The sequence below is a fragment of the Anguilla rostrata genome, chromosome 10 (assembly GCF_018555375.3).
Source record: "Anguilla rostrata isolate EN2019 chromosome 10, ASM1855537v3, whole genome shotgun sequence".
In the NCBI taxonomy this organism is placed as follows: domain Eukaryota; kingdom Metazoa; phylum Chordata; class Actinopteri; order Anguilliformes; family Anguillidae; genus Anguilla; species Anguilla rostrata.
The window spans coordinates 42,614,930-42,639,149 of NC_057942.1; the positions used below are offsets into that span (position 1 = coordinate 42,614,930).

Below are 24,220 nucleotides of genomic sequence, written 5' to 3' on the forward strand. Positions count from 1 at the left end.
ACTGGCCTTTCATCGAATAGCACGGACTGTCTTCGAGTGCGATTTTGGTAGAGAGGAGACTGTGGCAGATCCGGTACTATACTGTATAAACTAACATGGCTTTTTATTCGATATGTCCAATTAACAAAAGCGGCGAACATCCAGTCATTTCTTTGTCTTTGACAGTCCATTCTTCAACCGCTCCAGTACGATAGAGGGCGGTAAAACACCGACATTAACGTCCTACACCGCCATGAAAAAACAAGTGATGAAGAACATTAACAGCAAGCAACAATGTCAGCCTCCGTTTTGGCGTTTCAGACCCAACTCGCCTCTATTATGGACGTGTTGGTCCGAAACACTGTGTGCGAGGTAACTCGGTTGTACGAGGACAGCCTCGTCAACTTTCAATCTATTATAGCCCAGCACGAGGACGAAAAGGCCAGCTTAAAAATCAAACTGCAGAAATCAGAGAAAGCTCTCGCGCTACAGTCACTGAGAGAGTCCAGGAAGAACGTTGCGGGTAATAGCTTATGACCAATCTTTTGTTGTGGAGCATGATTGACAGAGCGACGTGTGGGTCTCCTATTGAAACGCGTGATTTCTGGATGTAATAAATGCTTTAACTATCATTATGCATGAGCAAATCTCAGTAGTTACAATCAGCACTACTGCAAGATGTTAAAGTCTTTCTTGCAGAGAGGTTGTAAACTCCACTCCAGATACGGACTGTTGTAGCTAGCGATGTCTACATCGGTGTGTTATCATGTTATTTAGTATACGTTCCGAGTGCGTTTTGCAATAGCAAGTTAGAACACGCTGCAAACCCTCGAGCACACACACATTAACCCAAAGTCCAATGCTTCCATTTCACAAACATGAAATGTCAATGCATGTGCAATTCCTCCTTTAAATATGATTATTTGTAATTTTGTCGTGATTAAAAATTGAATCAATGCAATTCTTTTAACCGTTCAGAATCGCAGGAGAACTTGGTTCATTCTGATGCTCTCATCAAACAAGAGGACCCTGAGTCAGAGGTTAAGGTTAGTGTCTGTTAAAATAAAAGGATCTTGAATTATAATCAGAAGACTTCTCAAAAAGTCAAGTATCAATAAAATACACGTGAACAAGATTGGTAATTCCAAACCAACTTTTATGAGCCCCTCAGACACATTTAATTTAGTGTGGTATGAAAATGCAATTGTTCTAAATATGTGTTATCATGATAAATCCCTTTGCTGAAATTATTTTATGAGGTCTATCTGAAAAAGACTTTGCTTGTATGGAACAGTTCGTTTCCTCTGTATTTTACTTTCAATTTTATCTTAATTGCTCAGTGTGTTCATCTACCCTCCAGTTTTATTTTTTTTGCACCTCCTTACTCGCTCAGTTGCTTCCATGGTTACGGTGACCACCTCTCTTCCCTCCAGATCGACATGTTCTGCGCGGTTTGCGGAAAAGCAGCAGAATCGGAGCCTCCTTTTTGCGACGCGTGCAGGAAGACCGTGTCGTTCCAGTCTCAGTCACCGGAAGGAAGCCCCGCTGTGGAAGGGTCGCATCAGGACGGGCCAGGTGCGTGTCTCCCGCACACCCGCCTTGTCCTGTTCTCCTGCCATTTTAACCGTGGAAGACTGCTGTGCACGTCGAGGACTGAATGCCTCTGGCTCTCTCTGGATAAGATTTTCTAAGCAAACATCTCCTGTTACTATTTAAAGTTTGTCGAAATTTGTTGGGAGATAGTTCTGGCTGTTGCCATTACAATAATTGGGTATTTCATTTGAAACTAATCATTAATTTGAATTATAGTGCATAATCCTTTGTCAACTGTAATACTATGACCTAAATATGCAGTATGTCAAGCTGCCAGAAGCATTGAAGACCACTGCACATCTGTCAGTTCTTTATGAAAGGTTAAAATACAGTTGTTTTGTTGTGATTGCTTATTCCTCATTTTCTTCTAGCTGGGAAAAGTGCTGACTTTTCTGAGGAGTCGGACCTGAACATGTTTGATACCGAAGCTTTCCCTGGTCTGTTTGATTCAAAGGCTGATTCATGTTTCAGTGCCAAAGATGTCAGTGGCGGTAGGATTTCCTTTTGAAAGCGTTATGATGTAATGTAATATACATATGTAATATAATGTATTTTACTGTCCTCAACACATATTGGTTATATCTTATCATATCATTCACAGGTTTAAAGAGTTCCTTGTGAATACATTTGCATTATTAATACAGTTACACTCACATATACACACTCAACACAACAGGTTTCCTGATTTTATTCCGCTTTCTTGTTCATGTGTTACATTTGTTCTATGTTCCAATCATGTGTTACGTGTGTTCTGTGTTCCGTTCATGTGTTACATGTGTTCTATGTTCCGTTCATGTGTTACATGTGCTCTGTGTTCCGCTCATGTGTTTCTTCAGGAAGCGCCCTGACCCCCATAAGCCCCATGGTGCCCGCGATCATCAGTTCGTACCCAGAGGTCCCGGTGCTGCCCTCGGTCAGCCAGAGGGGGCCGTCCCGGACCGCGAGGCGCTCAGCCAAACGACCCCGCCCCCCTCCCGAAATCGAGGACATGGCTTCGGAGGCCCGAGAGGTGAGCGAGTTCGCTTCGCTCCTGCAGCCTCGTTCACTTCCTGCCGCGAGAAACGAAACCGGTCTGAGAGAGGCGGCGGGATTTTGGGCGAAGGCACGGCTCTCCTTCCTGTTTCATATTTTCGCGGTCCGTTCCCGCGACCAGCAGCATGTGCTCGTGCTTAACCGTGCCGTGGTCTCGTATCGCTGGTGTCATGTGACTGTCTGTCCCTGCGTTTTCGGACCCGCAGCTGGTCCGGGCGGTGCTGGCCCGGCGGCCCGATGGCGAGCACGTCATGAAGGAGTACCGGATCAACGGGACGCTGACCGACACCACCAGGAGACACCTGATCAACATCCTGGTGGCGCACATGACCGAAACGCAGGGGTAAAACCTCAGCCCGTCTCCCAGACGAACGCTCATGTGCCTCACTCACAGCTCTCCGATTTCTTAAGTTTTTAACTTCTTAAGTGTTCCACTAGCCATATCATGCCCTGCGCTGAGCACATCTCAAGATTAAGAAATGTTTCAAATGATTATTGTAAACTCTTCTGTCCTTGGGTTGCCTTTTTTGTTGTTTCTTTTAGGAGAATTCCACCCAAGAATGTGCGAGAACTCTACGCTTTGGGCATTGTTACACTTTTCCCCTCTCTGAAGGATCCCTTCTCCAAGAAAGGCTATGTGAGTATGACATTTGTACAGGGTTGCCAGATGTCCAGATTTCAATTGAACAATTTAATAGATGTACCGGTGCCATTCTGCATTCCAGAAAAACTTTATTTTTATCAAATGCCATCCTGTGGTAAGTGTGCCCATCGGTGACATTTGTCGCGCAGGAGCACTTCTACGACGGCCAGAACGGGACGGGGTACCTGGCCTGGCGCCTGAAGACAGTGCAGCGCAAGACCTTCCACCGGACGGGGGGCGAGCAGAAGCCCATCGTCAGCCGGGGCCCGAATTTCGAGCGGCGCACCCAGCTGGGGGAGCAGCTGCAGGGCGAGGTGTGCAAGGAGGCCATCTCCTACATGGCCCAGTGCACTGACCAGGAGCAGGTCTTCCTCAAGATGCGCGAGACCTTCCAGTTCCGCCAGCAGCTGGTCCACGACCCGCAGAAGACAGGCTCCGTCCTCGCCACCTTCCCCAGGTTCCTGGACACCAAGGGCCTGGTGAGTTAGGCACAAAATGGCGTCGCACCGTCCGGTTTCCACGCGCTGGCCCTTATCTTTAGCATTCCCGGTTTCCACGCGCTGGCTCTTATCTTTAGCATTCCCAGTTTCCACGCGCTGGCTCTTATCTTTAGCATTCACTCCGGCTGCTCCTCACCTGCTGATTCGGTACTGTGCGTGACGTGAACATTGTAATTTTGTGAGCGATGGACACGGTATTTATTGTAAATTCCAAAGTGAGGCTAATGTGCGGTGTCTCCAAAAACTCTCTTGTTATTGTTTTCATGTCATGTGGAAGAGATGTTCAAGTTAAAATGAGGGATGCTATGTGATCTGTTCCTGTAAAATGGCTTCATATTGTAGCCCACTGAAACTGAATTGCCATTGATTTCAGGTAAATACTAGTGTAGTTAACTATCTGGACCAGTAGGTGGCGCTTACTGGTCCTATTAGTGGGAATCCTAGAAGTAATGTACTTAATAGCCAGCAATGCCCTTTTCTGTTATCCAACAAGTATTTGAATGTTTTGTAGCTAAATGTTCTCCTCTTTCTTGTCTAGGTGAATCAGGACTTCACCCTGCTGTTTGGGCTGGAGACGGCCTGCAAGCTGCTGGAGAACTGGGACAGCAGCTTCAAGGCCAAGGTGATCCGGGAGGCCAGGTGTCTCACGCAGTCTGCTGACCTGAGCAACCTGCTGAAGTGCGCCGAGTACGAGCCAATCAGCGAGCAGGACGTGCCGGAAGTGCTGGGTACGTGGCGCGTGGTCACACACGCATGCATGCGTGTCCGGGCGAGTCTGATATGCTAAAGGGGCGGTAGCGTAGTATAGTGGGTAAGGAGCTGGTCTTGTAACCTGAAGGTCTTGTAACCTGAAGGTACCCTTGAGCAAGGTACTTAACCAGCATTGCTTCAGTATATATCCAGCTGTATAACTGGATGCAGTGTACTGTAAATGCTACGTAAAAAGTTGTGTAAGTCGCTCTGGATAAGAGCGTCTGTTAAATGCCTGTAATGTAATGTAATGTAATGTAAAGGGTCTGTGGTCTCAGTGAGTGTGTCGTTGTGTGTGTCTCTCTGCAGGCTGGGACAGCGACATGGCTTCGGTTCTGCTGCTGGTTCACCTGCTGCCCCCCCCGCCCGGCGGGAGGAAATCTGCCAAAATCAGCGCCCGCGAAGCGGTCGACCGCGTCGTCCAGTTTTACAAGGTACGCCCCAAACAAAAACGCGCTGTCGAAATTCTGAAACTGCTGTAGTAGTAGTCGTCATGGCAATATAGCTTTGATAGCATTACTGTAGATGCGTGTTGACTAGAGGTGACTGTAATATTGTAAGGTAAATGTTGGTATGTGAAAAAATTGTGTGAGTCGCTCTGGATAAGAACGTCTGCTAAATGCCTGCAGTGTAATGTAAGATAAAGCAGTGTGGTTCTGTCTGGGTTGCATTCCCCGGTCACAGTCCAGAACGGAGTGGCATCCGGGCGGTTTGGAGGGTCCGCGGCAGCCCTACCTGGTGGCGGTGGGCAGCAGGCGGGACCAGATCGAGAGCTTCTACCTGGCGCTGGACCGCCACCTGCTGCCCTGCCAGGCCAACTGCTCGCTGGGCGCCTTCGACGAGCTCTTCAAGGCGCACTTCGTCTTCGGCCTGTCGTACGACGAGGCCCTGAGCAGCGTCTACACCTTCCTGCAGACCACCGTCTACAACATCGACGTGGGCAGCGTGAAGGAGAGCCCCCGGGTCAAGGAGCTGAGGGCCAGGATGCTCAACAACTGTTGATGTTTGGGTGCCCACGGGCCGCCCTCCATGTAGAAAATACTCCCCACTCCCCGCTTCTTTCCGCTCCTCCTCACACCTTGCTGACACGTGGGTGTGGTGGGCAGGGCCCCGGATCAGCGGTTTGATTTGTGCTGCTGTGATGTCACAGTTGGTGTGGAGAGGCGTGGTTGTGGTTGTGGTTGTGGTTGGAGGAGTGGCCTAACTCTTTCTCGGGTTGCCAGATCTTCACGGAGTTCCTCCGGTGTTGGGTCCAGCGTGGTGGGCCAGTGCACTACAAGGGTGGATCTCATTTCCGGATTCCGTGGCTGAAGCTGACGCACGTCACACACTACGAGAAGAGACTGTGAATAGAGCAAGCGTCATACTTCGGCCAGTGAACCGATATGCACAGCACGGTGTCACGCGTTTCACATGAAATTGCCTGGACAGAAGTGATTGCATATGCGTAAGATTTAAACTGATGTGGGTTGTCCTTGAGTTGAAGTGTCATTGAGCCCACCTCCTTTTTTTTTTGCAGTTTTGGAGTGCATTTGAGTTTTGGTGGCTGCATATACAAAAAATAAACTTTACTAATCCGACATCAAGGCATTTGCATAGAGTCAGCTGAGCTGCATGCAGCCATTTTGTTTCTGAGTGACCCTGCATTGATATTTACACTGTGGGGACTTTCACAGGAAACAAGGCAACCCTACAGAGAGTCCTGATTGGCTGAGTGTTAACTCACTCTGTATTTATCATGGGGTGAATGCATTTATTAAGAAAAAACCACATACAGTGTGCGTGTGCACCATCCTGAAAAACAGTCTGCATTTTTAGCACCTACATTTCAGTTTCATCAGAACTTTTCACAGGGACTGTACAATAAACTTGCTAACTTGGAGGAAATTATAGGTACTGCCGGTCCATTATTTTCTGCTGAAATATCTTAAAATTACATCAGTATAAAGATGTATATATTTTCGGTACGTTCAGTATTGTTTTTGTTTTTTCTTCTAAAGACAATGTTGTCAGTATGAATCTTGCTGAATAAATGTGAGAAAAATACCCAGCCACTGAGGAACTACAAGAAATGAACCTTATAAATAAACCTGGCCTGAAATCCAGTAAATGAAAATTCCAGGAATATTATATTTTATGATTCATATTCACTGTAATTAGAGGTTGGCTGAGAGACAATGGAACACGTATGATTATGGTTATCGCTTTTGAAATGAAATGTGTATCATGTGTTCTGTCTTTTCTGTCCCCATTGCTTTGTTTCAGGAACGTTGGCGTATGTATGCTTGTTGGGTATTTCAGTCATGTGCTGCCATTGAAAGTATTGAATAAGTGGACCATTACTGCTGTCTGTGCGTACGTTTTGATTGCAGGTGTATCTGTACGGGCCATTTTCTGCAGAGGTAAAGCATTGCATTAGGTTCTATTACAGGTGTTCTCTACTACAAACTGCAAGTTTGTTTTTCTTCAGTTTTTTCAGTGAGTGGGGACGGTTCAGAATGAGATGCGAGTTGTTATGAGTCTTGGTCTATTTTTCGCCTACCGTCCGATGTTCTCTGCAAATATTAATTCTCACCACCGTTTATATTTCTCAACAGACCCCCTGCCTCAATTTTATTCATATATATTCAGATTTTGAGAAGCTCAGTCCGAACGTCCGACCTCTTGCCTGGTAACGTTGATGTAGTGTCTTATACAGCACATTGCAGTCCGTTAGTTGTGTTGATAAACTGCAGCTTCTGAAAGACAGTCTTATTCTTTCACCTAGTTTTTTTTTTTAATGAAAAATTACACCGCAGTAACCTACTTTTTGTGGTCATATAAGTATTTTCTCTTTGAAGCCTGAAAAACCAAGGAACTGTCATATTTTCGTGCACAGTTGTAGATATTTGAACTGTCTGACGTCGCTACGGTTTATCTTTCAGCACAGAACGGACACTAAGGTTCTACGGGAACGTGGGTGTTTTGCTGAAAATTGTTTTTATCTACACACGGCAGTGGAATATGCAATTCACAGGTTCATTTTTTTTAAGTTCAATTAAAGACCATTAATCGTGCCATATGATCTCAAATACAATGTACTGACATGAACAGAAGCTGTTTTTATTTACCACCTATGTTTCGTTCAAGAGGATTACATGATTACATGCCACATGATTGACCCAGAGTTGAATACCTGTTCCCAGTGAACACAATGGAGCACCGCGGTCGCAGACAATATAATTAAAAATGACATTGGTTAGTAAAATGTGCGTGGTTCATTCCTACATTAGCAGGTTAGCTACATTGTTTATAATAAAATGATTAACTCATAACTAATGCTGTTGCTTGTCATTTTGTAATAAGGTAGGGCTACTTGAATAAATCCATTTACATGTAGCCTATATTACATACTATTCCTCCCAGCCAAACATTTTATACGTTTAAAATAGTTTTTTTTTTTTTTTACATTTCTTGTTAACGGGTGTTTTCATGAAAGTCGATTGCTAATGATATGTTTGAGATAAAAGTAGTAAAACTTTTTTAAAAACATTTGTAAGGATGTCCTCATTGATTGTAATGTCCTAAACTTAAAGCTAAACTTATTCTACTTATTCTTTAATTCTAGCCACTTTACGTTATTTCATTCAAACAGAATGGAATGAAGTTAATATGAAGAAAGGCTTTCTCTACACTGGAGCGTAAAACTTTTGGATTCATGAATAACATATGCTTTATAAATATCCCAGCTATTCGGGCCAGGCTGTATACACAGCATGTTTTGCTACAGATAAGGCCAGAAACGAACGTTATTTCTGTCACACCCTTACTTTCAACGGAAAGGCCATATGGATATAATTCACCTGCGATTGGCTAGGAGCGGACCATTCTAGCGTTGGCTAATAATGGTCTGTAAGCACACGCAGCGGTTCATCCAATAGATAGGTCTACTGGAGGCCAAAAACTGGCCTACGTGTAATACTTACTACGGCTACCAAGCAAACTGATTTTTTTTTTAAACTGCAACTGAGAATTATAGGATCAGTACATTTTGAAATGGCCTTTTTTGGCGTTTCCACGCATGATTTCCAAGACCTGTGACCGTGACAAAGAAAATATGTCGGCGCAGCGTCACACAAGCATTTTGTGCTTCGCTCCCCGATCATTTTCAGGCGGATAGGTAGGCTAATTCCTACATAGGTCGGCGTGAATGCCGTGTTTGTCACCTGCTGTCAACTGAACTAGGCCCTGAACTGAGCGCGCGGGTTGGCCTTTATCCAGTTCCTGGTACTGCCAGATAAGGAAAAATGGAGCGTATGAAAAGCGCGCTCAATGCTTGTTGGGGACCCGCTCACTGTCGACCGAGTTAACCTTAATGTAGGGTGTAAATAAGGACAGTACGGAGTTTCAAACAAGCCACCCAAAGAAAAAAGATCCTGTCATTTGTCCTTGTTATGTTACAAAGAGTTGTAGATTGCATGGCAATTGTATGTTTAGGCACTTGAACGATTGTGTCATTATTATTGGTCACAATTGATGTGCACAATTCTATTTAGATATTTAGGCGATTAGGCGACTCTATTGTGGACACTACCGAAGCAAAATTAGGAGTGAAATGTGAAAATGTCTAGACAGCTCCAGGAAAACTGCGTTAAATTCAAAGGGTCAGTTTCTTGAAATGCTAAACAATTGAGCAAGGCTAAAGAAACATCCGTAGGCAATACGTACCTGAGAGAAGACATACATTTATACAGTAGAAACAAAAAATGTAGCATATCATGTGCTTTATCAAGACCGTTTCCAATCAGTATAATTTAGTGGCTAGATGATATCTGATGACAACTTAACCCAGGGTATATCTTTGTTTGTTTTATTTTTTTAAAATACCTTCGAATCATAAAACAATGTACAGAACTTAAAAACATCACTTGTAAAATAGTTTTCTATATTTCAGGATTGGTTGTATGTGACAATGAAATGAATATGAAAATCTCTGGTTTATTGGCTATATTACACTGAAACATGTGTATTTAAATTATTAATATGTAATTAATAAGTTTACATGTGTTTAACGAATTTAGGAATGTATGTTGTTTTATGCCCATTGCATTACTCAGTCTGGGTTCTTCAGTGTTTTTAGTGTGGCGGTGGTCTGTATATTTTTTCCGCCTGACTATATGCTTATACTTGACCATATGACAATACGACAGCATGATGAGTTAAGAAGGAAAAACATTGTAGTATTTCAGTGCCAAAAATGTTATATTTGTATTGTATTACGTCAGCTACAAGACAGAAATATTTTTATCTTTTTATTTCGTAATGTGACGTATTTGCAATGCAACCTGTCGTTTGTTTCATTAAAATATATAAACGTATACAGCACATTAGCCTATTAAACCTGAAGGTGGTGGTTCACATAAATCACGCCATAACGACACAACCCGTTTCCTCTTGTTTTATGCCCTTGAATTACATTATCTTCTTAAATAGCACGATATGAAGTTCCATGCGTTTAAAGTGTAGCCCATAACTGACTTAGGCTACTTCCAAGTTCATTGCAGCAAACATATGCATAGTTTAGCCTGTTATATTACATTTAACCATGTTTGACCAAACTGACGCACAAGGTTTGTATGACATTGGCATAGATCCATGGTTTTCCCGCCAGTAATAAAACAAACAGTAATTGCTTTTAAGATAAACCATAATAGATGATAAATATCGAGAAAAGGGAACAAAATTGTTTTTTTTAAATCTTATAATAACAGAGAAACATTTTATTTGTTTTCACAACAAATTGTCTTTAGTTGCTATCACGTCTGAAGCGGACACTGTGTTTTCTCTCATTCCAAAATGTATTAATTTAGCAATCAAAAGCAATGTAATCACGAACCGCAATTAGAACAATGCATTTCAATTCCTTTTCTGTTAAAACGAATCATTACTGGTGTGTCTGTGTTGTAGTTTAATTGTATAATTTTGCCAATATTTGGAAAAGTGCAACTGGCAAAAATAAATTTTGCGCATTGCACTGTTCATTTTTTTTATTTTGACAACATTGGCAACATTTTAAATGGCCAAGTAAACGATCCACTATAAAGCAGTGCATTTTCTCTACTTTATGGTTTAATGCTGGCGTGTTTTTGGCCCATTTTATAGAAGAATTTTCCATTTTTATTCAAAGAAGAAAACACAACTTTCCGAACAGAAAAAAGGCGCTTCTGAGCAGATGGTTGAGTCTACATGGTTCTCATCCACACGATAAAGTCAGTCAAAGGAGGACCACTGCTCACTCTCTCAGACTTAACAGAAGTTTGCTGAAACCTCATCATCGTTAGAAACGAGCATGTCTTCATCGACTCCACTGCCTCCGGCGCCCAAGACGCCCAAGACGCCCAAGAAGAGGTCCTCCAAGCCCAAAAAGACTGGCCCAAGCGTGTCTGACCTGATCATGAAGGCTGTATCCGCATCCAAGGAGCGAAGCGGTGTTTCACTTGTAGCCCTAAAGAAGGCACTAGCAGCCAGTGGATACGATGTTGTGAAAAACAACGCGCGTGTCAAAATGGCCATCAGGCGCTTGGTGACCAAAGGGGATCTTATACAGACCAAAGGCACAGGTGCATCGGGCTCTTTCAAATCCAACAAGAAGCAAGTTGTCCCAAAGAAGAAGAAGCCGGCCAAGAAGAAGAAACCAGCCGCCAAAGCCAAGAAGCCGGCGACCAAAAAGCGCAAGAGGGCGGCTGCAGCAGCCAAAACAACTGAACCGAAGAAATCTCCTAAAAAGGCTAAAAGGAAATCAGCAGGGGCAAAGAAGGCCAAGTCTCCCAGCAAGGCTAAGAAACCGAGAGCAAGAAAGGCGAAGACCACCAAGGCAGCGAAGCCCAAGGTGGCCAAGCGCAGAGCTACCAGAGCTAATGTTGCCGCGGCGCAGTGAGTGGTGGCGTTTGGACTGCGACGTTTCCCGACATCTATACCCCCAAAGGCTCTTTTAAGAGCCACCCTGTATTTTCTGGGCGAGAGTGTAAAAATGCCATTTCTCAGAAAAACTGCTGCTCGTTGTTCAGTTTGTGGTGCTATTCAATGCTACTATCAAGGGAGACACTGGAATTTAAATATGATACGGGACAGCCAAAATATCTGTGTACGAAATGTTTGCTTCTATAAACGCATACTTAAGTATTTATAAAACAATGCATTTGCATAACATTATCTGTGTTGTGTGGTTCACGTACATTTACATCTCTTTTTCAGCGAAATCATTAACAGCTTATTGATATGACATGCCTTTTACGCACAGTGGTTTAAAGCGCAACGCCTTACAGTCACAGCACTAAAAAAATGTGCGGCAGTGAACATGACTTAACGGTAAAAAAAAAAAAAAAAAAAACCATTAAGGAGCCAAGTGAAACAATTTGGGTGACGGACCAACGTACTGACGTGTGTGTGTGTGTGGGGGGGGATACTGTCCTCGTGGACTACACAATTGCGATTGACACATCCTATTTAGGTACACGATCTGTAATTGAAATCGTCAATTAATCGTCTCTCTTCACTTAATAAATAAATGAAGGTAAGAAAACCTGAGGGTCGTATTAGAAGTACATCATAACAAACAATATTCTGTGCATAATTAATGACTCGCAATTTTGTGGCAAAGAAAAGATGCGTTAAGGAGTTAAATTAATCAATATCCAAGGATTAGAGCATAATCAGACAACTTACATCTCCTGGGTTTCACGCATACTGATTCCAGAGTTCACTGACATTCATGAAATATTGTTATGTGAGACAATAAAGAATTGTTTCAATTCACTAATCCACATGTCAAGCCAATTAAACTAACTATCAAGCTACTGTAGCCTTCCTAAGTAACTAATTTTGTATAGAAAGTGAGATAAAATAACTAATAAATAATTCGGTAGCCCACAACCCCAATCAAATGTCATGATGTCATTGTGTCCATTTCCGCTATTTGCTAGATATGAAACAAGGACAGTGTATGTTAAAGAAAGCCTTACCTAAGTGTGGCTTTACGAAGGCGGTTTTCTTGATAAATTATACTTTTTCTCATTTTAAATGTGCGAATTTGTAAGCAATTCGTCTAGGAAATAATCAGGGCACTTTTATTTGGAGATATTTTAACGCAGCTTTAAATAGCTTGCTTTTCTATTTTTAGATTGCGTTATGTTATTTTCCTAGGTTTAGGGACTTTTTTTGAAGTCCCTAAGCCTGCCTACATTCCCGTAAGAAAGGAAGTACGTACACAAATTCACAAATTCTTTGTTTTGTACACAAATTCAACAATCTGTTCTCACGCGAACAGACACAAAATTTCCACCAGGTGGCACAAGCGTAAGACTGAATAACAAAGGCTCGGTACACTACAAGAACTAAGGGATGGAACACTTTAGAAGGCTTAGAACAAAAACTTAATGTTTTTAAAGTTTTTATCCAGACACATATGTCATAATAATATCACAAATATTTTTAAAAAATTAAAAGAGAGGGGGAACTCGCACTTTATTGACTTATAGTCTATGTCATTGCAGGGACACCGTTTGAATCGCTTGACTCCACTGCACTGACTGTTTTTTTTTGTTTGTTTTTTTTTTAACCCTCCTGTTCTGTTCATTTTTTAGGTACAGCAAAAATGTTCCCGGGTCAATCCCCATACAGGGGGTTTGCAAATACATGAAATGAACCATTTTCATTTAAAATGTTGATTACACTAATTAAGGCCAGTAGAAGAAGTTTCATACTGAAAAAATAATTTTAAGTATTTTTCCTAGATTTTCAAACTTTTAAAAGGGTCAATTTGACCGCAACATAACAGGAGGGTTAATTAAAACTATTCGCAAAACGAAAATTCATCTATATTCCCTGACACAACGTCTAAGTTTGACAGCAGACGTAATCAAACAGCTTGGCCAATCTCGGTGGTACCGTTTCCCCCTTCCCCTTCGCAGGTTAATTGTCGGCATTAGGACTATCCCCGAATCCCTTTCGATTCCTGTCAGAAGCATGTGACTCTTGAGTCAAAAGTCTACCCCAGTCATATGCTCATTGCTCAGTGATCCAGCGCAAGATCAGACTATCCTCAGCGCGGAAGTAACAAGAGCTCGGCAACTGTTGCTAAACTAAACCAGGCAACGAACTCAAGTTCCGAACAAACGCACGGAGAAACCAGGACAGCAAAATGGATTGTGGAATCATAACGTCGAAGTCTATTCTCTTGCTCCTGAGTTTAATTTTTTGGGTAAGATTTTGCACTTCTAAATTGTTTCATATGAAGTGAAGTGAACAAACATTGGGACTATTGTTGAGAGGGAAAAGGTGTTCCGTCGAGGTGCCTACTTGTGGCATAACAAACCCAGCGGGTTTGAAAGACTTTATTTGAAAGTTAATTTTTTTTGCAGAAAAAACACTGGTCTCATAGACGTGTCGATCTATCTGATGTGTGTTGTTACCTATGAAACATAGGCTAGTTAACACATGTTGTTCTCACGTGGGAGCTTCTTGAAATAGTTTTACCCACGCGATGTAAGAAAGAAACCCGTACAGGCAGATTTGACGCATCTCACTCTTAAGATGGCCACTGGCTAACCTTGTAACTACTGTGCAACGGTTTGAAGGTGTAGTAAACTGGAAGAACAACTCTGCAGCTTCAGCAGGACGCTTGCTTTGAATTTGTCAAGTAGTAACGGTTGCCAGTGCCACGCGCTGCACGCAAAGAATGTCACTTGGCGAGCTTTACCTTGAGTGTTGGAGCTATCACGTTAAGCGCGTCTAATAGTGTTAATAACAGACGAGTCCACTTTTTTTGTTCAATATTTTTGCAAACAGCATGTAATATTTACAGTAGAATGTTGCTGGTGTTTGTTTAAGTAAGCTGTTTTATTTCTCTATAGAGTGGGAAACTGTTAGGATTTACCTTTGGGTGTTTGGGCACAAGGATTAACCCCATTTTCGGCCATAGTTCGCTACATTTACAGTATCAAAGTGTTTAGGGATAGTGAATGTTTATATCATCATACATTAGGCCAACCTTGCCAGCAATGGCGCATTGTCATCCTCAGGTGAATGACTGAATCAGTGCGTGAGCTGTGGAACTTGCGACATAGCCTCATGCTTTGTGTGTCAACAGGCATCTCGCAGCACAAACAGACGCGAGAGTTGAAATGGCGGAACACAGAAGTTGTGTTCAGTATTGAGGGCTTGGATAAACTGGAGCAAACAGCACATTACAGGCCCCATATAAGCCTATAGCCTACATGTTAAAATCAAAATATTGAAACATGGGCTACCTACCCCCCAACCATGTGATGTCGTGAGTTACTGAAATAGGTGTGGACCAAAGAAAATATCAAGCACCTGGTATTGTGGGGAAGTTGAAAGTTAGCACAATTAGCAAAGTCCATGCTGAATTTGTCATAGTTGGGCTACGGGTAGCTTAGAAGAAGATGGTGACGCTAATATATTCGCATACTATTATTAACAGTCCATTCGTGGTAGGCCTAGCGCATGAATTGGTCTCTTCAGGGCTTCAGATCGAAGGTGCTGTTGCAAGGAACATAAGCTGCCGTGGAATTTCACGTGAGCGTTCTTCAGATGGACCATAAGGCACCAGCTGTTCCTATTAGGGGCTTTAGTTGTGCTAATTGGGGGGGGTGATATTATAGTAATAACCGCGAGACGGTGACCACCATGTGAATTCCTTTTTGCGGTATGCGAATTAAACTTAAAAGACGCCATGCGGTCACGTGACTGGCCGCCCTCTAACGGACTGTCCTAAATTGTTGTGAATTTTCCATGAATGTTGTGTATATTAATGCATGCAACTAGGAAAACACAATTGTCACTTTGTTATAAAATCCTTCATTCTCAAATTACGTCATTGAAAGCTTTAAAAAGTCCTGTAAAAGTTTAATTTGGATTGGAAATACTTACTGTAGGCTTCATACTATGTACCCTTAATGGTTAACCGGGACAATGAGCAGTTTGGTGAAGCCTAACAGGCTGTTTAGCTGACTGGTTTCATTCACCAACAGCGCTAACAAACCTGCTAAGTTCGCTAGCGTTGATGATGCTCCACATTACAGTACAGTGTATTCGATCCCTTAACGGATCCTTTAGCAAACTACAGGTTGGGCTGCAATAAACTCCTGGTACATTTAAAATAATGATTTTCTGTTTGTTTATGACCAAAGTGCAATTATCAGTGGAATGATAATGATAACAGTTTACATACTCACATTTGACCCTGTACCCCCTGTCATCCCTCTATTTCACCATCTCCCAGCCTCCTCTGTGACTTGGCCTGCTGTTTCACGGCAATGCCACATGATAGCCTCCAAACACACATCACACACGCACACACTCATGACCATGTCTTCTGACAAACACACAGCAGTGCACTTCATGATCACCCATTTGATGGGCAGTGTCGTTTGTTCTCCTGTGTCTGTTCATGGCGCAACAATACAGCGGGAGCAAAGGCTGCTGGGAATTAATGGTCTGGGAGCTACACACAAAACAGCCCTTTATCCCCCCTGCAATTATATGTTAGCGACTGTTTTCGTTTAAAATTGGCTTCACCCTGCTTTCTTGTTAGAGCATTTTAACGACATCGATTCAGTTCGGTTATGAGGAAAATAAACAAGCAGTTGTTGTTGGTTCCGGCAGTCTGAGAAAGGACACTGTGGCGCATTGCGATGAAATAAGGGAATAAAAAAAAACATAATGCTTCTCGCTGTGGCTTAACGAGTTAGCTGTGGTATTCCTGTGTCATGTCACCTCAGACAGATACAGTCACAGCTTACATTCACAGCTCTTGAATGTCTTCTGATAATTGCCCACAAATTATAGTTTTGTGAAACTGACCAGATTTTTTATGTCAAAAGAACAGGTGCCAGTAAACGTGTGCATCGATTCGTGGCTTGAGTTAATTCTTTAATGTTTTGTTTTCTGAGAAAAAGTTTTATATTTGTACATTTTATTGTGCTTTCTGGCCGATTTATGTCACAACTGATTTTTTTTTCCTGTACGTTGTCCTTTTTTGACTTTGGTGAACAAACATTTCTTTCACTTTCATCTACAAATTCAGCATGTTTTGAAAGTATAACTAATTTTTGAAGAAATGAAAGTCAGAGGAATAAAGGAATAAAGAGGAACAGAACTAAAACAGAACTAAATGATTGGAAAGAATGCACTCAATTGTGTATTGTATTTACAGTGTGCTTTATTAATGTTATTTGCTGTATTATTTTTCATTTAGGTAAACATATACCAGGCCACTGTAGTTATCCTTATATAAATGGACAAGAGACTGATGTAATCTGGTGAGGTACTGGCAGACTGTTGCAATAAAGCACACTAGCTGGACTATTCTAATTAACTATTCTATATATTTAAAAGATATTGACTAATAAACCGTCCTGTAAGTATCTGGGGGAAAAACCAAAAAGTCTTGTCACATGAACCAGCATTAAACCTTTTGTGGGGGGGCGGGGGGGGAGAGAAAAAAAAACCTTTTGAAAATGTTTCAGTTCAGGTAGATGTTCATTATGTTTGTGATACTGATGAGTTAATTTTAAACAGTTTTAAGCTTTAAATAAATTTGAAGAGAGCGCATGTCTGGGAACGTTTTTTTTTTTGGGAAAGGAGACGGACGTGTGCCAGCGTCCGCCATCTCTCCCCGAATCCACTACATGTTCATTTTTTTGCTCCTAGTATCTGAAGCACGAGACTTCAGTTCCAGGACGGATTAGGGGGGGAGCTTCCAACCACCCCACCCCCCCCCCACAGCCCCCCCCCCCCACTCTCCCTAAGGCCCCATGACTGGCGTCTGATTGTGGCCGAGCTGGGTCATGTGTTTGGGGTGTGGATTCAGGGGATCCCTCAGAGAGAGAGAGAGAGAGAGCGGGAGAGAAAGCGAGAGGGAGAGAAAATGGCCCCAAGCCAGACTGGTGTCATATGAGCTCATACTGACTGAGCAGAATTGCGGTGAAGCCTGTGGGCGCATTAAAAAACATGCATGCGCAGTACCTGCGGCTTCTAACGTGCCGTCCCATGATCTTTTTCTGAAGAAGCTGAATTATACTGGCACCTCAGTGCTGATTTAATCTTGTCTCCAGTAAGCCCTCTGGCGATGCATGTGATGCGCGAGTCACTGGCTGTCACAGTATGGAAAAGTGTGATGAAGTCCTGTTGTACATATTTAGGTATTTTAAATATGTTGCGTATCCTGCTCCAGGGTTGTCCTGTTGCTAGGCGGTGGGAATATGTCCTTGAAGTCCGACCTGCGTAGTTTTAAACGAACGGCGGTCCCCTGTACTCACGATACCGCTGTGTTATCTCCCTCCCAGGCTGCAGGGTGCGCCCTCGCCTACGTGGGCTCCTATGTCCTGAAGAGCTACAACAGCTTCGACAACTTCTTTGAAGACAAGTACACCCTCATCCCCGCCGCCATCATCATCGGCGTCGCCGTGGTGATGTTCATCATCGGGATCGTGGGGTGCTGTGCCACCCTGAGGGAGTCCAAACTTGGCCTGGGATTTGTGAGTATGGGGGGCGGAGGGTAGTGGGGTTGGGTGGGGGTATAGTGGGGTGTGGGGGTTGTGGGGTGGGCGGGGTATAGTGAAGGTGTATTGAAGTGGTTCAGTGGAGTGCTGTTGAAGTTGATTTTGGATGGGGGATTCAGTAGTCATTTCATAAAAGTGGTCATTTCATATTTGAGTAAGTAGTGTACCAGTAGGGGTTTTGTAAAAGTGAAGAGATACAGAGGTTTCGGCTGCGTATTTCAAGTATTAATGTGAGGGGGATTTGTGGGAACTTTTCTGAGGAAATCCTCGGTATCAGTGTGTGTGTCGGGGGAATAGTTTGGGCTGGGTACTGTGTTTCTGAGAATTGGAGTTCTCTTAAATCCACTGCCACTGTAGGCAAGAGGAAGCCATGAAAGGCTGACTGGGCGTTCTCCGACGCCTCACTTCCTGTTTGCTGCCTGTATGCTAAACTGCGTGCGCAGTAACTTTGCGCTTTCAGAGAAAAACAGGAACGCCTAGCCTCGCTCCGGGACGGGCGGGACGTCCCTTCACCTGTGGGCTCACCAATTTATTTGGTCCTTGTTGAAAAGGAGGAAATGACCCCTACAGATGTTTCCAGAATTGTGTCACTGTGTTTGATTATTTACCATGTCACGCTCCCTATCCATTCTTTTTGTCCACCACTTCTCTCTGTAGTTTTTCATTATCCTCCTGGTGATCCTGGCGGCAGAGGTAACTGCCTTTGTGTTTGGATTCATCTACAGAGGCAAGGTGAGTGAGCTCCACTATAATCAAGCAGAAGTGGAAGTTCAGCTACTTTTTAAAATGCTTAGAATTTTGATGAATACTCTGACCCGGATTCATATGACCATTGCTGTATGGCATTTTTAATCTTGAGGAACTACACTGAATGTTTTTCTTAAGCGCACATAATATTTTCCCCTACTGACATTGAAGTCGACCTTCATTGTGAATATTGGAGGTAAACACAGTGAGGGGGCCTAAGATCAAAGGAATTTAAGGGGGAATAAGAGAGCCTCTATAGAGTAAATTTAGGAGTCTGGTGAATCAGATGCTTTAGAGTACCATATTTTTGGCAAATTATTAATCACGGGTACATCTTGGACCAGTAGCGTACATTTGAAGATGAACAGGCATGTGCTGAATGTGAACTGCAGTATGGGTTGTATAACCGTTTGATGTATGTTTCTGGGTCAAAAGGAAACTTAAAAGGATTAACAATACCATTTTCAACTGATGTTTCTATGGAAACAAAGTTTCAGCACAGTGAAATCTCAGACAATTCTGTTGTCTGTTGATAGCCATTGTATTCTATTCAGGGGTTATATCAGTGCAGCTATTCAGATCTGTTAAATATTAAATTGATCAAATTTATTTAAAATGTTCCACGGAGATAATGTTGAACAAGCATTAGCTGTTAAGGTAAAGCAGAGTTGCGGCCATCTTGGATAATTCTAAAATGGTGCTGGCTAAGACAGCCAAACCACAAACCGACTTTTAACTGAAGAGATTTTTTCAGAGTGTTTTTTTCTGTATTTTTTGTATAAAGTTATTATCATATTTTGTCACTAAAACAGTGTTTGTCCTCGACTTCTCCTTCTCCTGATGAGTTTATTGTAAATATCAGGTTAGTGTGACACAGTGTGTTTATGTTTGTGTTTGTGTGTGTGTGTGTGTGTGTGTGTCTGTGTGTGTGCGTGCGTGCGTGCGTGTCTGTGCGTGTGTGTGTGTAACCAGATAAAGGGTGACCTGGAGAAGACGATGACCGACGTGTTCCAGAAGTACGACGGCCAGAACTCTGAAACTCGGGCAGTGGACTATCTGCAGACGCAGGTGAGGGGGGGGGGTTTGCCAGGGCTGAACTTTGACCTTGCGACCACCACGTGGAACAGGGGAGAGCTATCGCTGACTGCTGTCGCCTAGCATGTGATGCACAGCATGTGAGAATCCATACGAGCTGGTGACTCTGAATGCCCCAGGGCCCGAGTGTGCAAACTGAGCTACAGCTGCCCTTAAACAGCCTGCTGGACACCCGGGGCGCGTTCCTCCCCCGAAACGCTCCGCGTGTGTGACTGACCCCCCGTCCCGCCTCTCTCCTCTCTGCGCAGCTGCAGTGCTGCGGGGTGCAGAACTACACCGACTGGGCCAGGACCACCTGGTACAGCTCTCACAACAACACGGTCCCCACGTCCTGCTGCAGGGCCAACAGCACGGGCTGCACCGGCCGACCGGACCAACCGGACCTGCTCTATACTCAGGTATCCTGCGCCCAGACCACGCCCAACCCACTCCTGCCCCACCTCCCAGCCCCACGACCCACCGCCCGCCCCACTGCTGTACACCTTCAGCATATGCTAGCTACCTGCTATCCATGTGTTTCCTGTCCCACGCAAACCACTGATTGCCACCATTTGACAGAATTATGTTTTGCCACATCTGAAATTTTTATAGTTGGATGAAACTAAACGTGCACGTGTGTGTGTGTGTGTGTGTGTGCGTGCGTGCGTGCATGTGTCTGTGTGTACAGGGCTGTGAGGCCAAGTTGGACCAGCTCCTGCAGGATGTCCTGAGCTATGCGATGCTGGTCATTCTGGCATTCGCCATCATCAAGGTACCCTTTCTCCTGCTTATTGCATCTCCTTGTGCGATTGTAATGGTTTTAACTAAAGGAAATATGTGATTCCATTTTTCTAATTGCAGCTGCTATCTTGGCCAAAGTTCCCTCAAAAAAAAGCTTTTATTTTTGATCTAACTAGTTAAATAAATACAAAATAAATGTTTATTGCCCAACAAGGTGGGTTCATAGAGTAGTACAATCCCAGACTTTGGACTGGCATTGGGGAACTCAATGGGACAGTGCAGTAATGGCTTCTCTGTGTTTTTGTCGTGTTTTTTAAATTTTATTTATTTTTAATTTTCCCGCCTTTTTGCCCCTCAGTTTTTCGGGATTCTCAGCGTGTGCGTGATCACCTGCAGAAGGAGCCGGAACGATTACCAGCCGCTCTACGCCTAGTCCCGGCGGAACTCCGATGGGACGTCCCGGACGGGTCCCTCGCCTGGCTCCACCGCGGCCCCGACCTCCATTTCCTGTACGGAGCCCGGGTCATGTGACCTCTGATGACCGTAGTTTAATACCGTGTACATCTGTATAGTCTGATTTATGTCTGTACCTCTCTCTCTCTTGTGTTTTTAACCCTCAGAAAACCGCTTTGTTTTTGCTGCCTACTCCAGTGTTGGAATGTTCCTGTTGAACGACTGCTAACTTTACATTTTTTTGTTTTTTTTGGGGGTTTTTAAAAAATAAAACATGTTTCGTACCCAGATAGAATAAACGTGGGGATTAGGAAGTGTGTTGGGTTCGAGCAGGTTTTCTTAGGCATGACTGCTTCAGGAATAAATGATGCCAGAGTGGAACATTCGTCTGTAAAAAAAAAAAAAGAAAACAAAACAAAAACAAAAACTAGCTCTGGCAATCTCAGCCTGAGCGAATACTGATCTAGGATCAGGTTAATGAGGCCCTCTCCTGTTCATCCTCCTGTGAGAAGAGCACATTTGCCTGACCTCATGGCAGGAAGCAGAACTTATGCAAAGCTGTCTACACAAATCTATTCAAAGCTGCCTCAGCCCCCTGGCCATGCAGCTGCATGCTCTGGCTTGTGTAAGTGCACAATCGAGGGAGATTTTATATACGTTCATGAGGTGAATTAGGAATAGGAAAGCACGCTACTGATTGGTTCATTTAAATATGGGGGTGGGGGTTATTTCCCCTCCCACACTTTCTCACCATGGGCCTGTAATGTCAAGGTCAAGGTCAAACTAAAATAGTTTCACCTTTTACTCGTCGTTAGTCACGTGCCTGTTAAAATGATTTGGTTGCGCAGTTTTTTTTACCGTTGTGAAATTTCAATTAAAACAAAATTTATCTGAATGCTGGCCTGAGTGAACACTTCTGTAAAGAATGAATCATAAACCATTAATGATGAATTTATGATAGTTTCGCTCCGAGGATATAAAGATTTCTTTTTTAATGTTTCAATCTGGGATCTCTACCTGGAGGGTCGTTGTGTCTGCTGGTTTTTTATGTCTTTACGTTTAAGTGTTTAACTGTCATTGATTGGCTAAAGAGTCTGCACACCTTGTTTCCAAGCTATAAACGGCTGCTGATTTAAAGGAAATCACAAAAAACAAGCAGAGACTGCGGCCCCCCAGGACCAGAGTTTCTCAGAAACATGTAATATACAGGGGTATTTAAAAAAAGAAAATGTCAATATTTGAGAGAGCATATATTGCGTCAAGAAAGTGTCTTTCCATAGAAGATATTCGAGGAGTCAACATGCGGTTTCTGAGAAATCGTGTGGGGCGTTGGCCTGTGTTATCTCTCTCTCCCTCTCTGGGACCCTTTTAAAAAAGATAACCTCTGACTGTTGAAGTAAATGATCATGTTAAAACTACCTAGCAATTTCAGTAGTAATGAAATGGACATAAATAAGAGACTATTCATGTCACAAGTGGCTAAATGTTTTTGTAATTTTTTTTTTTTTTTTAGCTCTTCAGGATCACCATTATAACCCATCCAAATGTCAGGTTATTTTACAAGGAAAATATAGATGTGAATTTATCAAATTCCATTTGTGTTACACTGAATATATGTGATGCTGTTTTCATATGATTCCATATACTTGGTGTTCATTCAAGCGTGACTGTTTATGTGCTGTCTGGGTGAATATTTCCTGAACACCTGTGAAATTAGCACAGGTAACTGAACTGCTACATAAATAATACACACAGTTAACTGCTTTGATAAGTTCTAATTGACTAAACCTCAATTTCATCAGTTTATTGTTATTATTATTTTTAGTAAAAGGTCAAAAACCAAAACCACCTCAACGATAATAACTGATGTTTTGTGGTGGTTCTGCTGGTTTGATGACACACGTGTAATACTTTTCAACTACCGAGACGAGTTTTAGTATCTTTTGAAATTGTTTCGGAAAATTATTTTGCATTACTGAAGATTTAAATAATAAAATTCTCTGTAGTCATTGCTGATTTCCCTTCACAATGTTTTTCTCACGTGCAAGTTACCTAGCACCATATCAGTGTAGTCATCCTTTGCTAAGGAGCCTATTCCCTTCGATTGATTTTGCCATTCTTTGTATAACCTCACTGATTCCAATTTTTATAATCAACATTAGGGTTGAAGCATAGTAACTTATTTTTGGTTTTTACTTATATGATTTAATCATGTAAATTTAGGGCTTTTGATGGAGTTAAAGAAAGCTGAGATCAAAGAAAAATAGTATTCTTGTGACATCGTACCGCTCCTCAAATGCCTTGTAAATTGCTTGTATTAATGCACATTTGAAAGAAATAAACAGTGAAGAAGGTCAGCCGTGTTTGGCGCCGTATTTTATATTTAAAATCACTATCTCCTGTATCCTGTTTAATAAAATTGTTCTCCTCCAAGGTTTGGCTGTGAAGAGTTTGACAGTTGAGGTTTTATGAAAAAGGAGAACATGACTGGCTACAAAACGTGTTGTCGTATATACAGTTCAAATCTCTGCCTTGGAACAGGATGGGAATGATCTCCCATGGCTTCTGTGTAAATCAGCTAATCGCACTGGAAACCACTACATATGATTACACACTTACGTTGTAGAGACACTGTTCTGTTTTGCGTAAGCAAAGGATTTATTCAAGTTTACATATTTGTCCACTATGATGACTAAGAAAGCTCATTTAATGCAGGCGATATACAAGGGTTTCTATTTTGGTTTTGTATCTACAGTAAATTTAGCCAGATTTGTCACTGGAAGTAGTTAGTAATCTGGCATTTATGTGTGTGTGCATTTCTACGGTGCAAATCACAGATTGGCAGTGGTTATGCTTAGAGGTCTTACAGTCTGCTGTGGTGAGCTATGGGATTCTGAAAATTATGGGATGGCTATTTGTGCCTTAGTTAGGATTTGCTGAGCGATAACCACAGAACTGATGTGTTAACTGTGGCTTTGAACCAACTTCCCATGAGCCTTTAGTCTTGCGGTTTTTAGTCTTTAGTCATATGCAGTTCTGCCAACCAAGGGGTTTTGCCAACCAGGAAGTCTAACCCCCCTCTTGGTTGCCATGGGACTGCCGTTCTTTCCACACCCACCACCCAGGGCTATAAAAAGCGCTAAAAA

General features: G+C 42.8%; 3 protein-coding genes across 3 annotated transcripts; all 3 read left to right on the forward strand.

Moving 5' to 3' along the window:
* The first annotated feature begins 231 nt into the window (after positions 1–231).
* On the forward strand, positions 232–7,811 carry LOC135233584 (uncharacterized). Its single transcript, XM_064297297.1, has 11 exons — positions 232–502; positions 958–1,025; positions 1,413–1,554; positions 1,944–2,063; positions 2,409–2,581; positions 2,811–2,947; positions 3,148–3,241; positions 3,397–3,726; positions 4,286–4,475; positions 4,807–4,931; positions 5,182–7,811. Exons 1-11 carry the CDS (start codon positions 274–276, stop codon positions 5,497–5,499), a joined length of 1,926 nt encoding a protein of 641 aa, XP_064153367.1. The 5' UTR covers positions 232–273; the 3' UTR covers positions 5,500–7,811.
* A 2,943-nt stretch (positions 7,812–10,754) lies between these two features.
* LOC135233585 (histone H1-like) lies at positions 10,755–11,685 on the forward strand. Its single transcript, XM_064297299.1, has one exon. The coding sequence runs from the start codon at positions 10,826–10,828 to the stop codon at positions 11,411–11,413; it is 588 nt and encodes a 195-aa protein (XP_064153369.1). The 5' UTR covers positions 10,755–10,825; the 3' UTR covers positions 11,414–11,685.
* A 1,753-nt stretch (positions 11,686–13,438) lies between these two features.
* tspan36 (tetraspanin 36) lies at positions 13,439–23,431 on the forward strand. Its single transcript, XM_064297300.1, has 7 exons — positions 13,439–13,735; positions 17,844–18,035; positions 18,717–18,791; positions 19,779–19,874; positions 20,150–20,299; positions 20,569–20,652; positions 20,980–23,431. Exons 1-7 carry the CDS (start codon positions 13,676–13,678, stop codon positions 21,052–21,054), a joined length of 732 nt encoding a protein of 243 aa, XP_064153370.1. The 5' UTR covers positions 13,439–13,675; the 3' UTR covers positions 21,055–23,431.
* Positions 23,432–24,220: the final 789 nt, after the last annotated feature.